General features: G+C 36.7%; 1 protein-coding gene across 3 annotated transcripts; it reads right to left on the bottom strand.

Annotated features, from left to right (window-relative positions):
• Nucleotides 1-376: 376 nt before the first annotated feature.
• Nucleotides 377-16,997, bottom strand: scyl2 (SCY1 like pseudokinase 2). Of its 3 annotated transcripts, none has more exons than XM_042743268.1 (19): nt 16,913-16,997; nt 14,157-14,352; nt 13,020-13,177; nt 10,712-10,856; nt 10,071-10,220; nt 9,700-9,921; nt 9,428-9,544; nt 9,154-9,279; nt 8,684-8,860; nt 8,231-8,242; nt 7,534-7,656; nt 7,240-7,353; nt 6,978-7,110; nt 5,179-5,297; nt 4,941-5,041; nt 4,727-4,805; nt 4,532-4,621; nt 4,281-4,400; nt 377-3,059 (listed from the first exon to the last, which is right to left on the bottom strand). In XM_042743268.1, the coding sequence occupies exons 2-19, from the start codon at nt 14,331-14,333 to the stop codon at nt 2,418-2,420; spliced, it is 2,805 nt and encodes a 934-aa protein (XP_042599202.1). In that variant the 5' UTR covers nt 14,334-14,352; nt 16,913-16,997; the 3' UTR covers nt 377-2,417. The 3 variants fall into 3 exon arrangements, with proteins under 3 accessions (XP_042599202.1, XP_042599192.1, XP_042599210.1); XM_042743258.1 differs by having other exon boundaries at nt 16,848-16,995; XM_042743276.1 differs by lacking the exon at nt 8,231-8,242 and having other exon boundaries at nt 16,848-16,995.
• Between the last annotated feature and the right edge of the window lie 273 nt (nt 16,998-17,270).

Genomic DNA, 17,270 nt, shown 5'->3' with positions numbered 1-17,270 from the left:
TATATATTTTGTCATCATTTTATTGAAATGTTCTTATCTGTCATGGAAACAATGTTAATTTTAAAAGTCGTCAAATAGGTTCATTTTCTTCTACAAAAATATGACTTGAAACATGATCTGCACTTTTCTAGACAGACTTCATAAGATCCACTAATGAATATTTGCTGTCTCAGTCTGATGATTTGTTTCAATTTAGTTACCATTTAGTAAAGACTAGCTAACTGAGGACCAACTGTTAATGGTTTCTACTCATATATTTCAGAAAATAAGGAAAAACAGTGATTTCTATTCTTTATACTTATAAACTATCTGATGCCATATGCTTAAAAATAATGCGTGCTTTAATAAAAATAAAAATGACTGAAGTGAAAAGGTATTTCCCTTTAAATAATCAATTTATTCGATTCAAAAATCACATTTCACATTTCCAACCATCCAGTTTTTTTTTTTTTAAATTAAAACAATCCAGATGTTTTATCTACATTAATTTAGACAATCTGAAAACTGGATGTAGTGAAACACTCACATAGAAAGTTATTTTCACAATCTCCATCACAGACCTGTTATTGCACAACTCTCCACATAAGGCCTCTCATTCATAAAACCAGAAAAAGCATTCCCTTTGAATAAAAGCTGTCTGGGTATTAAAGATTCTCCTCAGGAAAATGATTCACTTGCAACAGTATTAAAAAAAAAGTGGCAGTTCACCTCTATATACTGTACACTTCATTCATGTTTTTTCCAGAAATAATACACATTTTGGTGATTTGCTGTGTTGCAGCGGTCTGTTTGGTCATGATATGGAATAACATGGTAATTTCCTACAACAGGAAACTGCCCATAAAATAAAAACAGACAAACAAAACAACAACAACAACAACAAAAATTGGACCAAATTTAACGCCATGGCATGATCTGTAACGTCCCCAAGAAACACAAAATTACATGATAATACAGGTTTAAAAAAACAGTAGAGAGCCAAAAGGGAAACAAATGCATGAAGCCTCAATCATGAAACACACACTTCTTTTAAAACTTGGTCGTATACAAGATGGTGCACTCAATTTAATACTACAATATACCATATGTAGCTGCAATTTTTCAAAATAGCTCTAGGAAATGCATATTTTATCCCCAAATCTAAATGCGCAAATTGTATATTTTGCATATAGACGCCTATTTTTAACTTTATACATTGACATTTTTGACAATTAAGCTAATTTTCCACCGATTCTCATTCTGAAACATAAACAAAAAAAAAATCTCATTACCATAAAGTGAAAAAATGTTCGCATTCTCATAATGTGTAGATTTTTATATCATTCTCATTCCCATAATGTGAAAAAATAACTCATTCTCATTACCGTAACAGAAAAAAAATATTATTATAACAGAATGAAAATTGTACATAGGAAGATGAAAGTAGTTAAGTATTGTGCTAAATGTAGAAATATGTTGATTAAAAAAGGTTTTTACTATTGTATTACAGTAACGTATGATTTACCCTGCAATTTTGCATATTTGACTTTGTCTTTTGATTTCGGGATGAAATATTACCTTTTTTCGAGAGAGAGAGAGAGTTTAGCAAACAAATTCACAAAAAATAAATCAGCTTGGTGTCTCATGAATGAAGTTTTAAACAAACTCGCTTTAAAGTACTGACAACATCTCAAACCCTTCAGTTGTTTTTTTTTTTTAGCGCCATTACATTTAGTGCATCTACAATTTGAAGACAGTGCTCTTCCTTTAAGATATTCTACCTCAGTGGATCATGTAATCAGAATGAAACTCAAACAACAGTCACCAGATACAATATATACACAAAGAACACGAATTATGGACTGCACCAGCTCTTTCTTTACTTCTCGCATGATTGTTGTATATCAGAGAAGGGAGAACACAACTGAGAGACTTCCTTTAGCGAGACACTATCAGCACAACAGCAAATCCTGAGGCCATTGATGATGTTTGTTCTGGTAGAGGAAGTCGACTCATTCAGACACGAGGTGAACGTGAGGCTCAAGCAAAAAGGAAATGAAACCAAAAGTGCTTGAGTTTGTTATTCCCATTTGTTACTCCTTTTATAAGTGAATCGCTTTTCTGGTGCAACTGTTGAGTCAAACGATACAACGAATGCAAGGACTGAAGTAGGTTTCAGTAGAAGAGCCCCATGATGTTTGTTTGGTGCCTGCTGTCTGCTTTTGATTCACACAATGAGATAAATTGACCGTCTGCAGGAGGCTCACCATTGATAAAGGCTAAAAAAAAAAGACAAAACAAACCAGAATATCTGTTTTAAACTCTTTCAAGGATACCATGTCCAACCGTCCAACCAAATTTTGACTGTCATCTTCGCTGCTGATGTTGTTTCGTTTTGATTCCCACACAAGGGGGAACGGGAACGAAAGGAAAATGTTTTATCCGAAGAGGTCCTTAAGATCGTTGTTGACTGAAGCACTTTGCTTCATCATCCCAGTGTTCATTGTTGAGGAGGCCACAGGTTGCGAGAAGTTCTGAGGGTTGAAGAACGGGTTTGCTTGCATTCCAAAACCACCCTGAACTCCCGTCATCCCCATCGGAGTCGCCTGCATGGGTGCAGTCTGGGAAGGTTGGCCTGTACCAAACTGACTGAGCCATGGGGAAGGTGCAATGGCTCCTGGGGCCGGTTTAGGGGCCATTTGGTTCATACTGACTTTGGGTTTGCTATAAGTGAAGAGGGAGTCTAGGGCTGACATGTCTGTGGGCTTGCTGGGATGGCTTTGGTTTTGGTTCTGGGTGAGGGCATTGAAATTGGGAGTGCTGGTAGTGGTAGCCATGCCTCCATAAAGGCCAGGAGCAGCGGGTCTCATGCCCATTCCCATACCTCCCGTCTGGAATCCCATGGGCGAGTTAAAACCGTTGCTGATGCCCATAGTGCCCATTCCACCCATAGTGGGTCCAGCTGGGAAGGTAGAGGATATGGTGCCGCCCTGCATTGGTATCGTTCTGGTCCCAGAGTTCAAAGAGAGGTTGTTCACAGATGTCATGGTGTTCATAAGACTGCTGGTCAGATCTTTCGCTTGAACAATAAAAGATATATGTAAAAAAATAAAAATAAAAACATTCTTTAGATATAGCAAAGTCCCTTAAAGACAAGTCATGTCACTCGGTGGCCATCTTTGTAATGCCTTTTGGGCATCCAAATGCAACTCCCATCTCTTTGAATGGGGAAACATCATAATCTACAAAACTGCGATTAAATTTCATATTTGAAATCACCAAAGAAATCTGAGAGCAACTGTGTCATAAATATTGTTTATTTTGCTCAAAATAGCATTATAAAAGCTGTTATTCAGTCTAGATCAGCTAGTACGCATACGCAGTCCTGAGCGCACGTCTCAGAACGCTGACTGTTTCTATAGCAACCGAGACGCTTCTAACAGCAGCTGCAGTGATGCGCTGATTTTACCGATTAGCGATTTGCTCCTTCATTCAGAAGGTGGGGCTTCCTGCGATTGAGCGGCCATATTGAGCGTTGCATTTTTCCCCATTCAAAACTATACGAGTGACATGTCTTGGGTATTCTATAGTCTTTGGTTATAGTATGCACGTCCCAGAATCAAACTGGATACTATTCACAGGCCATAATGACACACTTCCACAGTTATTTACATTGTAAATTTAGCAAAGGTTTCATTTTTGTTATTTAATGTACATTTATAACATTGTTCTTTGTGTTATATAACCTTTAAATTAAATTAAATAAACAACACAACACCAATGCAATTTCGTTTCTACTATTACTAACTAAAATTACTTTAAAGATTTGAAAAATACGCAAGCAAATAAAACCATAAAAGTAAAACATCTACAGACAGTGGTTATATAAAAACAGTACATTTGAAGAAAAGATTGAAGAAAACATATTGTAAAAGATTCAAATACAAAAGCAGATCCAGAGTGTATTGAGACTGGCTTGATTTTTACTTCAGAAACCACGCTGTTTAACAATAAAGGTAATATTTTAACCAGCAAAATGTGACTCTCCATTTCCTATAAAGATTCTGTTATCACTAGCTTCAAACACATATAGTCTTTGTGATACATTTAATAGCATTTTCCCATTTAGAGGTCACAAGTACACAGGACCCATTGTATTCATGTATTCATGCAATGAGTGAACAACATGGTTCAAGCACAAGGCTTAAAAAATGCATGTTATATTCACACACAAAAAAGAAATCCATGAGTGAAAGTGACAATAGGTTTCCAATGAGAGCTCTGTACAGTGTATGTGTTACCTGAGGTGTCGTTGTGGCTGGTTTGATGCTCTGTGGAGCTAGTGGCTGCTGGCTTCTTAGTTTGGCAGCCTGTTCCTGTTCTTTAGCCAAACGCTGCTTTTCTTCCAAGGTGAGAGACACCTGAACGTACCACAAACAACAGTTAACACATCAACCAGGTCTAAAGTCAACAACCATCTAAGCTTTACAAGAAAAACACGTAGTTAAGCAATGCAGCGCCAAAATATCATAAATAGTTAAGACGCACTCACTCGTGAGGGTTGTGAAATAGCTGATGAGGAACCGCTCTCTTTACCATTCACACCTGCACTTCCTGAACTGCCACCAAAGATCTCATCGATCTATTAGACAGCAAAGAAAATGACAGTTGCAGTTAATTTCACAGCATGGCCACATTTCAAAGCTGGGGATTGGTTGCGGGACATTCAGCAAATGTATTTACTCACATTTCTGACTTGTGTGGCTGGGCTGGGTGTGTTCTTAGTCTCTTCTGATTGGTTCATGTGGTTTGTAATGTTTAAACTCCTGAAAGGGACAGAATACTCATTACTCAACAACTGTTTGTGAATGCAACATAAAAGAAAAAAAAAATGTTTATTAATAAAACTGCATTACAAGAAGGAATAAACACAATGAACTGAGAAATAACTAAAAAGGCACCTTTGCTGCTCTTGCATGATGTGCAACTGCTCTAATTTGGTCTTATGCTCTGCCTCCATGCGATTCAACATTTCCTTGATCACAGCCATGAAAGAGTTAAACTGAAACACATCAGAGACAGAAAAGAGTTTAAAAATGTGTGTGGACAGAATCTATGCAACTGAGCTGAAGTGACACTGAATGGAGTTTATATTCTGTGAATGAACAAAAACACCCTGAAGTGAATGCGTGTTGTCACCTGGTTAAGGTTAAGGTTGTTATCAATACTAAGTGACACCAGATGTGGTAAACTCTTTCCAGCCAGGTGCTCTTTTGGGATGCCCAGTTTCTTATGGGTGAAAGTGCACTTGTAGATGCCTGAAAAATAGCACATTATATATATATATATATACAGTGGTGTGAAAATGTGTTCTCCTTTCTGATTTCTTATTTTTTTGCATGTTTGTCACACTTTAATGAGTCTGGAAAAGGTTATAAAGTTGTTTCTAAAGCTTTGGGACTCCAGCGAACCGCAGTGAGAGCCATTATTCACAAATGGCAAAAACATGGACCTGTGGAGAACCTTCCCAGAGAGAGACAACACCAAAAGACCCGGAAGACCACGCTGACCAAAATTACCCCAAGAGCACAGCGACGACTCATCCAAGAGGTCACAAAAGACCCCACAACAACACCCAAAGAACTGCAGGCCTCACTTGCCTCAGTTAAGGTCAGTGTTCATGACTCCAGCATAAGAACGAGACTGGGCAAAATGGTCTGCATGGCAGAGTTCCAAGACGGAAAAATCTCATTGGACCGCTGCTGAGACAAAAAAGAACATAAAAGGCTCATCTCAGTTTTGCCAGAAAACATCTTGATGATCCCCAAGACTTTTGGGAAAATACTCTGTGGACTGACGAGACAAAAGTTGAACTTTTTGAAAGGTGTGTGTCCCATTGAATCTGGCGTAAAAGTAACACCGCATTTCAGAAAAAGAACATCATACCAGCAGTAAAATATGGTGGTGGTAGTGTGAAGGTCTGGGGCTGTTTTTTCTGCTTCAGGACCTTTAATGGAAAGACTTGCTGTGATAAATGGAACCATGAATTCTGCTGTTTACCAAAAAAAGACCCCACACAACATCAACAAGAACTGCAGGCCTCACTGAGAATGTCCGGCCATCTGTTCGTGACCTCAAGCTGAAGCGAACTTGGGTTCTCCAGCAGGACAATGATCCAAAACACACCAGCAAGTCCACCTCTGAATGGCTGAAGAAAAACAAAATGAAGACTTTGGAGTGGCCTAGTCAAAGCCCTGACCTGAATCCTATTGAGATGCTGTGGCATGACCTTGAAAAGGCGGCTCATGCTCGAAAACCCTCCAATGTGGCTGAATTACAACAATTCTGCATAGATGAGTGGCACGCTTGATTGCAGTTGTTGCTGCTTAGGGTGGCCCAACCAGTTATTCGGTTTAGGGGGCAAACACTTTTTCACACAGGGCCATGTAGTTTTGGATTTTGTTTTCCCTTAATAATAAAAACCTTCATTTAAAAACTGCATGTTGTTCACTTGTGTTATTATTTTACTAACATTTAAATTTGTTTGATGATCTGAAACATTAAAGTGTGACAAACATGGGAAGTCGTGGCCTAATGGTTAGAGAGTATAACTCCTAACCCTAAGGTTGTGGGTTCGAGTCTCGGTCCAGCAATACCCAACTGAGGTGCCCTTGAGCAAGGCACCGAACCCCCAACTGCTCCCAACTGCAGCATAAATGGCTGCCCACTGCTCCGTGTGTGTGTGTTCACTGCTGTGTGTGTGCACTTTGGATGGATTAAATGCAGAGCACAAATTCTGAGTATGGGTCACCATACTTAGCTGTATGTCACTTCAATGTCACTGTCAAAAAATAAGAAATCAGGAAGGGGGCCAACAATTTTTCACACCACTGTATATATAAACTTATTTTAACTTCATGTAAGAAAGTCTCAGTCATCCACAAAAAAAAATAAAAAAAAAAAATGTGAAGAGTCAAGTGAAAAGAAAAATGAATTACCCAAAATGCCCATGAGCACAGCTGGTTCCTTGGATGGAATTTGTTGCAGGAATGGTAGAATTTCATCAATGACGAACCATTTATCCAGGTATTCCAGGATCTTGCCTAGGCACACCAAAGAGTTCACCCTCACCTGAAAAAAGACAACCAATGGAGAAATTAATCTTCCTTTATAAAAACAAACCTAATTACTCATTTTCCAAACCGTTCACTGACATTCACTTATGTGACTTGGAAACATAAGAGGCATAATGACACAAACCGCTAGTGAGGATGTCTGTAAACAGGCAGATTTGATACGAGGGATAAGTGCATTCTTCATAGATGGGTACTCGATTAGATTGGCAAACGTGGGAATGATATTCAGACAAAGTTCCTGTTTAGGAAAAGAAAAAAAAAAAACACATGTTCTACTTTAATATTCTGAAATGTCTTAATAAATGATTCAGCTATTCGGGTGTCAAATTACACTGATGCCTCAAAATACATCAATTAAATGGTACTGAAGATAATTATCAATTAAAATACTTTTATACCAAGTTTATGGTGTGGTCACCTGTATTTGAGTAGAGGGGGCCTCCACTGCTCTGTACACCATGGGCAGAACACTGTTCTTGATGTCTTCAGGAGGCGTTTTGGTCAAAAGTAGGTCCATCTTTTGTAGAAATATCAGCAGGATCTGGATATATGAAAGAGAATCAAGGAAATAATCTGATTTCTAAAGGCCAACCATGTCACCAACATAGTGATATGAAACACTAAAAAAAACAGAGAAAGCAAAGCAAAACAAAACAATGCTAAAAAAAAAAAAAAAAAAAGAAAAACAACTTGAAACAAGAAAAAATAAAACAAAGCTTAATAAAACAAAAAACAATGCCTAAAAGGAAAAAATGAAAAAAAAAAAACTCGAAACAAGAAAAAATAAAACAAAGCTAAATAAAACAAAAACAATGCTAAACAAAAGGAAAAAAATAAATAAAAACAACTCGAAACAACAAAAAATAAAACAAAGCTAAATAAAACAAAACAAAACAATGCTAAACAAAAGGATAAAAATAAATAAAAACAACTCGAAACAACAAAAAATAAAACAAAGCTAAATAAAACAAAACAGAAACAACAACCAAACATACTCATGAAAACCACATTAAAATATCAGTAGAAACATACAAGGGCAGCCAAAATACTTATGATAATATAAATGTTACGATGAAATAAACTACCACAAAGACAAACGTTCAAACCTCACTCACCATGTTGCTGGCCTGATAGCATGAAAGAGAGAAAGTAATAACATATTTGAACCTTATGGATTACACAGGCATGCGGCAGCCATTGCAAGTCCACAAGACTGCAAGTTCACATAAAGTGCGCCATTTAGGACAGGGCCAGAAAGGTTAAAGGCAGCTTAGTCCTAGAGCAGGGCTAGGCAATGTCGGTCCTGGAGGGCCACTGTCCTGCAGAGTTTAGCTCCAACCCTAATCAAACACAGGGTCACTGGAGCTGAACTCAGGACCTCCAGGACCAAAGTTGCCCAGCCCTGTCCTAGAGTGTGTGAGCTAGTATGTGGAGTGGATGACAGAAGGGTTTTGTGAGGTTGCAAAATATTTTTATACATGACTGTGTGATATTACATAGATTGATTTTACTGCTACAGAATGCTCTGAGTGGGATGGGGGATGGATCAGTAACATATCTGTATGTACCTGTACCGGCTCCTGCTGTTTGAAAACTGGGGTGAGGTCTGGGAGAACGAGGCGGACGTATTCCTCCTTTGTGCACTCCTCAGCGATGAGCAGCACATTTGGAAGAACAAACGGAACCATGTCGGGGTTCACAAACTCAGACGTGAGTGCCGGGAGGATTCTATATATTACCACTCTCTGAGGAGAGAGAACAAAAACAGCAATTAGATTAGAAATAGAAATATACAGAGCTACAGCAAAAACGGAAGTTCAAAGACAATATTATAAAGTGGCTGTGCACTTGTTTCTTTGCTGCATAAGGTCTATAAAAAATTATTGGTATATAATAAAAGCCTATTTTTCACAATCCATCTAAATCCATTATTGCTAGTTTCACTTGTTGAATGCACTGCAAATTGCATTATATGTTCCATTTTCCATTTCCATTCAATTTTCATGCTGAATTACTTTGGGCAAATATTTGTTCTTGCCTTGGGCAACTTGGGCAGAACTTTTGGGAGACCTCTGTAGAACTGAGACTTCTGTAAGTTGTCCCGCTGGAAAAGCGAGTCAAAGTACTGAAGGGTCATCGCTCCAACATCATCGAAGAAGGGAATCTGAGCACATATGTACACTGAAATGTCAATTTTACTCTCAATCAGTCTTACACAATCATGTTAACATCATGAATGCTAATTCTTATTCAGTACAGATACTGCAATAAAAGATTTTTATTTTTATTTTTAAAGGGGAGAAAGGTTTGACCTTCGTCATCTGATCTGCGTCTGGACGCAAGTTGGAGGTGACGTTGAGCAACATCTTCACATGATCCCTGACCTCCTCTGGGATCTGACTCAATACTCCTGGACTTAGATGGCTCAGCTACACACAAGAATCAGGCACATTTATTCTTAATTGATTAATTATTAATACTATTCATAAAATAGAAAGTTAATTCCACAGTTATGTGGAAGGAATAGCCTCACTGACAGTATAAAACTACTCAATGTATGAAATGCGTTGTTTGGACTCTTCACCTGGTCCAGTTGTCGGCTGAAGCTCTTGAATATGTCCTGCTTGTTGACCTTAAAGACGGGCTTGCCTTCATTGAACACGGCGTGGATCAACACGCCCAGGGAGTACATATCAGAAGCCACGTCACAGCTGACGGACAGGATGTACTCAGGAGCGACATATTCTGGGTTCGGGAGGCAGAGAGGCGAGAGATTGGGGTCCCACTCTTTACAAACATACTTGGGCTAAAAGACAGGAACACATAACATCTATGTTACAAGACAGAAGACAACAAGACGGCTCACTCAAGTTTGGAACAGAGATAGCGGAGAGTGTTCAGACTGCATTGTGTCTGCTCTCTGGGACTTTAGAGACAATAATGCCTGTTTCTAACCTCAGCGTCAGACGGGTTACTAGAGGAGATACTGAAGTCAAAGCCCATGATCTTCCAGGCTCCGCTCTTATTCAAGATGATGTTCTCTGCACACAAGTTACCATGAACCATTTTAACCCCACTGTGAAGGAACGACAAACCCTCTGAGACCTGAGAGAGAAAACAGAGAGAGACTAAGATAAAAAAAAAAGATATTTAATTAGCTAAAAAACTAAAACAAAATAGTAGATGTTGTTGCACTGCCTTTAAAATAGTATTTTGTATAATAATATTTATTATACTTAATATTTATTTATTTAAACTAACAACAAAAACTATTAGTGTATTATAATAAAACATCACGTTGGAATAATTTATGCAATTATTTTTGGTCCTATACAAGATAATGTTGATTGTAAATAAAGAAAAAAAAAAGTTTTCTCTTTTTAAGAAGAAGCTAAATTTTAATTATAAAATATAGATAAGATATAAGATATTTAGGCATTTGTTAAATTGTATTATACACAAATATTGAGTAAAAATGTGTGTTAGCTGTAGTTTCTGCATTTTTTCCTTCACTTTTACATGTGTCTGAAAGGCTCCAGCACCTCAGTAGAAAAAAGGACCTCTTTTTTTAGATTCTTAGATTTTTAGAGTCTCACCTGCAGTAAGCCGTATTTGGTCTCAACGTCATAGAGTTTGTATTCTTTGATGTCTGTGGGAACAGGACTAGGGAGGTTGTCCCACTGGCCGAGCACATTCGCTAGACTGGCGAACACGGGCTCAGTGCAGAACGCCAGACAGTCTCTAGAGATCAAGAGACAAAGACATCCAGTGAGAACAGCAATGACAAATAGATAACATTCAAGCAACATTTTAGCAACATGCTAATGTCAGACTACTGGAACTAACTGCGAGGCAGGAACTGCCCAACAATGAATTGCACCCACTGGCAACATTGTTTATTGGTGCCCACTTTGTTGTTTCATCACCAAATTTACTAAAGGAACGCAATTGGTGTAGTGTGTATGTATGATCAATGTTCACTCCAAGAATGAAAATATAGGGGTACCTACAGCGATAACTACATTAACATCCATTATAGTATATAATATATAGGTTTAATGTTTTTTCCTGCTATGTTGTGACTGACAGCAAAGGTACTGATTGCATCTTGTATAATATTAAAATACACTGAACAAGATTATAAACACAACACTTTTGTTTTTGCCCCCATTTTTCACAAGCCGATCTCAAAGATCTAAGACTTTTTCTATGTACACAAAAGGCCTATTTCTCTCAAATACTGTTCACAAATCTGTCTAAATCTGTGTTAGTGAGCACTTCTCCTTTGCAGAGATAATCCATCCACCTCACAGGTGTGGCATATAAAGATGCTGATTAGACAGCATGATTATTGCACAAGTGTGCCTTAGGCTGGCCACAATAAAAGGCCACTCTAAAATGTGCAGTTTTATCACACAGCGTATAGGACAATGTGTTTCAGTTCCTGCCAATATCCAACAACTTCGCACAGCCATTGAAGAGGAGTGGACCAACATTCCACAGGCCACAATCAACAACCTGATCAACTCTATGTGAAGGAGATGTGTTGTACTGCGTGAGGCAAATGGTAGTCACACCAGATACTGACTGGTTTTCAGACCCCCGATACAGTAAAACTGCATATTTTAGAGTGGCCTTTTATTGTGGCCAGCCTAAGGCACACCTGTGCAATAATCATGCTGTCTAATCAGCATCTTTATATGCCACACCAGTGAGGTGGATGGTTTATCTCGGCAAAGGAGAAGTGCTCACTAACACAGATTTAGACAGATTTGTGAACAGTATTTGAGAGAAATAGATATTTTGTGTACATAGAAAAAGTCTTAGATTTTTGAGTTCAGCTCATAAAAAATGGGGGCAAAAAACAAAAGTGTTGCGTTTATAATTTTGTTCAGTGTCGTTTAAGTTCTTATATCATTGTGTATGACTTCCATGGCAATAAAGTAATAAATTGCTATAAAATCAAAACCATATATAACTACGTTATATTCCAAATTTGAAGTTGACATCACAAAAATCAAGCTTCGTTGGTGCTATACCAAAAATAGCCACCGGGTGACACCCAAACTCCATTAAATTTTTTTAATGCATTTTCAAGGCACAAATGTGTACATTTCTGTCACAGTATTACTTCTACCACAAAATAGTCACTAAGTATGTAGCCTTTCCAACGATATGCGTTTTGTCATGATGAGAAAAAGTTCTATGACAAGGATTCTATCAGTCACAGATTTTGAATTTTAAAAAAAATGCAAAATGGTTTAAATGTATTCAATTGATCATGTCACTTATCTATTTCATTGCAAGTGTGAGACAGCCCGCTCATATGCTCTTCTGATTGGCTGTGATTTGTAATCGGTTTTGTTGGGTCTTGTAGCTTCGTCACGTCTGGGTGTGTACAGATAAACTGCTTGTCACAGAATCGTATCGCATTGTGTTTAGTTAGGATAACATGTAGACTGTAGACTGCAAGACTAGTTTCTGGAACGAAGCTTAAGTCTGACATCTCCTAAGACATCCATGTATTATTCCGGAGAGATTTTCCTCAGACGAACTGCTGCTTTTGATCTCATGCCTCCACACAGACACATATTGATTGTATTAGCACAAGAACCAAATCTTAAATAAAGAAAAAGCTCTGAACTCTTTTATCGAGAGTGGATTCTTTGCTTCTGAAGCTTCAGAGTCATGCATCACAGCGAAACTAAATCAAAGTGGATAAGAAATGAAGTGCATTTTCATTGAGGTGATGATAACACTCTGGCTTCAAAAAGTAATAAGCTGACCTTGAAAACATTTTCATCTAAGCTGCCCAAAATGCTGTCCATGTTGACAGCTCACTAGGTTTTAAAACACAGTTTGTGTCGTAGCCTGGGTTAATGCTTGTTTGCATTGTGTTGTCACCTGGACTCCTCCAGTGGGTGCTGTACTGTGAGGAGACGCGGATGTCGTAACCGGGTCAGCTGCTGAACTCCTTTCTTCAGTGAATCAATGATCTGATCCTTCTCAAACTTCTGATAGCGATCAATGACCTTCTTATCGAACACAAAGACTGCCACTTCCTACGGGAAGCAGAGTGCAAATTTGTAGCAGTGTAAAATTTCAATGGTTAAGCAAAAAAAAAAAAAAAAAAAAAAAAAACCTAAATGAAATCTATTAATTAAACTCAAAAAGTTTATTACAACATATTTAAATGTATATTTCATCTGCAGTATTAACTTTACGTTTAACAAATAATCTATTAAAAATAATTACATTTATATTTGTTTTGCAAACATATCAATGTCCATATACTCCACAAAATTTATATAAAAATATTTTGATTTTTATTTATTCTGAAACAATATCTGTACATTCAACAAAAAATATTATTTAAAAAAAATGTACATTATATTATATTTGCAAAAATATCTGTACATCTGCAAATTCAACAAATAATACAGAGAAAAAATATTTACATTCATATTTTTATTGCAATAATATCTGTACATTCAACAAAAACATTATGAAAAAAAATTAGATCTTTATTTATAAAAAATCTGTACATCTGCAAAATCAACAAAAAAAATTTAATGAAAAATATTTACATATATATTTATTTTGCAATATCTGTACATATGTACATTCAACAAATAATGTATTAAAAATATTATTTAATTCGTAAAATCTGTACATTTAACAAACATTTAACTCACAACACATTTGTTTATTAATAATTCAACCCATTCTCTGTGATGCTTCCAATCATTTGCAATTTCAAACAAACCCACATCTGTATTAGCCATTTTTATCTTGGTGACATAAACAGAATAAACAGAAAAGCACAAAAACACATGTATGTGATCAACAAACGCAAGATTGTGTAAAGTCATGACAATTGCATCATTCAATAAAACTGTGCAGTGCATTTTCTAGGTTGAAACTAAAGAATGCCACTTTCACGGTAAACAACTTACCAACATCAAACATTGTCATGTTATACTATGTGTGATCTATATGAAAAATACTGACAGAAGTTACTATAATAGATAACCCACACACCTGTTTGGTGGATTTTTTGGTGCCATTGTAGATCCTCCAGCTCATTCCTGGACCCCCGCTGGCGATATGTCGGCCCACCTCAAACTCCCGCGTGACAGGGTTGCCCATGACAGCACTGGTCATGTCAGCCGTCACCTTGGTGACGGTGCTCTTTAGTTTATTGAGCATGGACTCCATGATTTTACTGGCTGTCAACCTGCAACAGGAAGTACAAACAGTACATGAGCTTTATGAGATAAGCCCATTTCATCATGCTGTCATGCTTCTTGTTGGTCAAAGACAGCAAACTGGATACAATACTAGGAACTAATACTACAGTATTAAAACATTTTTGTTAACATTTTTTTTTTTTTTTACACTTTTCACTTAGTTTAGGTTGAAGCACTACAACTACTAATGAGAATTAAATAAACTAGTCTAATAATGGGAAATATATATATATATTTAAATACTGAATAGTATAATAAATCACTAAAGATGCTGTATGTAGAATTGTCACCGAGTGGTTGAACTAGGTATTGCAGTCCAAATTCAAAATATTGGAGAAGGTTTTTTTCACCCCGGCCCCTCCTCCTCAGACTTGACGCACACGCAGGTTGCCAGATTGACGACACAAACAGGAACGAGTGCACTTGATGATGAATGAAATTAAATACGTGGGAAGGTTTCACAAACCAAAACAAAGTCTGAGATTCCGGAACGCACATTTTCGAAGGAGAATAACTGACTGTAGCATTGTTTTTCAGATAAACAAATATGTTAACTTAGCATGTTTTTAAATATCTGAAAACATATTATGGTATTTTTATGCTTTAGTAGAGTAAAATGAAGTATAAGAACAACAGCTAATTGGAAATATTAATAAAAACTATAATAGTATGTAAATAATACTAAAATAACACTGGATGATTTATGTACCAGTAATCTGGTACACTGGATTATTTATGGAAGAGTTTGTTCAAATCACAAAAATATCTGTACAAAGCAAAGAGATGCACATTTTAAAACCCACTGAATATTGTTCTATGTACAAACCAAACTAAAACACTTTTCAATAATAATTTTTTGTGTTCCGCAGAAGAAACGCATAGTGCTTTGTAACAAGTGAATAAAAAAAAATCATTTGAGGTGAACTGATGCTTTAAAAATGAAATATCAGTCCACCAAAACAGAGATCTGTGTTGATCTTTTGACAAACCTCTGAACTGTCCAGAGGTCCGCTTGATTGACAGCCGAGCAGAAGTCTTAACAGGCTTTATTCACTCTAAATGTTCACTCTGAGAACAACTCAAAGATAACGACCCATTTTAAACCTGATACATTTCTTTATACAGACTAGTAGACTACTGCTGAAATAAAATGACAAGTTTGGGCCTAAACACATCTGAAAATCTGTCACTGCGGATTTTCAGCAGGGTCCAAGTGTCCCAGGCTCAAAATAAACCGAGTATTCACGCTGACAGCATCTCAGAGAGTCTGCAGGAGACGAGAAATAAGAAAACCACTGTTCTGTCAGCTGCAGGTGTGAAACAGTCTCTTGTAATGGTTGCTTTAATTTGGCTCTGGATTTAGTTGGCTGGATTCTAAGCAGAAAACCCAAAACTAATAAAACAGTAACATAAAAACTAAGCTAAATTAAAAACAACTTCTGCATACTAAATAATAAATCAACATCTATTATTATTAATATTATACTTACACACCCCTACATTAACAACCACTTAAAAAGTTAAATTGAAAAAAAAAAAAAAAACACTTTAAAATGTACAATAAAAATAAAAAAAATCTAATAAAACACATAAAAAAAATGTAAAATAGTGATACCAATAATAACTTAAAATAAAAATAAATAATAATAAAATAAAAATGAAAGCTCTATAATTAAAACTAAAATTACATTTAGAGTTAAGCTTCAGGACATAAGATTTCCTTGTTACAGTGTAATTACACAAATATATACCGGTAATAATCAACAACATGTACAAAACTAAAACAGTATATCAATTATACTAAAATAACACTAACTATACTACATAAGGTACAGTATCACCACATATATTAACAAACTAGACTGAAATTAAACCCTTAAATAATAAACACCAGGGCATCATATGAGACTGAATTATTATGAATGTTTGTAATCTTACTGATATATACTTTTATTATTGTGATTATTATTATTATTAATTTCTGTGATTGTTAGACGGAGTGGCGTCATAAGGAAGGGTGTGAGGTGTGAAACATATTTAATGAATGAGCGCCTGACAGGTGGAGACTCAATGAAACAAGTCAACAAGACTCCATTCATTACTGACACAATAAACTTCCGTTTACACTCAAAATCTAGCTCACACCAGCTTTTCACCAAACAAGCTCCTACAGAAAAATAGCTTGAATTATATATGAAGCCTAAAACGCTGTCAAGGTAGACAGTCAGCAGACAACAGCTACCAATGTAAACATTACATTACATGTTTCACAAAGCAACAGAACCTCAAAGTGCCACTTATGTATCGAATATCAATGAGAAATCCGCTAAAACAGAAACATATTAATTCCTTCACGGTGTAATAGTAAAGCACGACAGGCTAATGCTAATGGAGTGAAGCGTCGCTACACAGAACTGATTCATACTCGAAAAGAGTTTCAGGATCAGTATCCAGATCATAAACACGGAGACTTCAGCCTTACCTTTACACTAGAGGAGCTGACAGTGAGATTGAGAGATTAGAAGCAGGATTTAGACAGTGACAAACCCGTCAGCAGTGCTGGTGCCTAACAGCCTCCATGACACTTCATCAAAACACCTGAGAGATTCCGCGGTGTGAAGCCGGAGGAAAAACTCGACGCTTCCGCCGCAGAAACAGCGATGATAAAAGTCCTGCTTTTCAAAATATTATCTATATACGGAATCACTTTCACCTTTTGCTGAGATTTATTTGATTTCTGTTTGGGACCCAAATACCGTATGTCATAATAAGAATAATAATAATAAAGCTATTATTTGCCCCTTTCCCTAATGAAAACTTAGTAGACGGATTATCTTGAAATCAAACAATAAAAAGAAAACAAGAAAAACAAGAGTCAGAATGTGAGTCATTTTAATGAGTTTAA

The sequence above is a fragment of the Cyprinus carpio genome, chromosome A4, assembly GCF_018340385.1.
Source record: "Cyprinus carpio isolate SPL01 chromosome A4, ASM1834038v1, whole genome shotgun sequence".
Classification (NCBI taxonomy): Eukaryota; Metazoa; Chordata; class Actinopteri; order Cypriniformes; family Cyprinidae; genus Cyprinus; species Cyprinus carpio.
Note: the sequence above shows the minus strand (reverse complement) of the source record. Positions and strands in the feature narration are given on the sequence as shown.

What these genes read in the sequence shown, in the direction of transcription:
- scyl2 (XM_042743268.1), bottom strand. Translation starts at nt 14,333, where the DNA reads ATGGAGTCCATGCTCAATAAACTAAAGAGCACCGTCACCAAGGTGACG. An exon ending in TTCTGCCCAAGTTGCCCAAG is followed by an intron (nt 8,861 to 9,153) that starts GCAAGAACAAAT and finishes CTCTCTCCTCAG; the next exon opens with AGAGTGGTAATATATAGAAT. An exon ending in CCCCCTCTACTCAAATACAG is followed by an intron (nt 7,354 to 7,533) that starts GTGACCACACCA and finishes TTTCCTAAACAG; the next exon opens with GAACTTTGTCTGAATATCAT.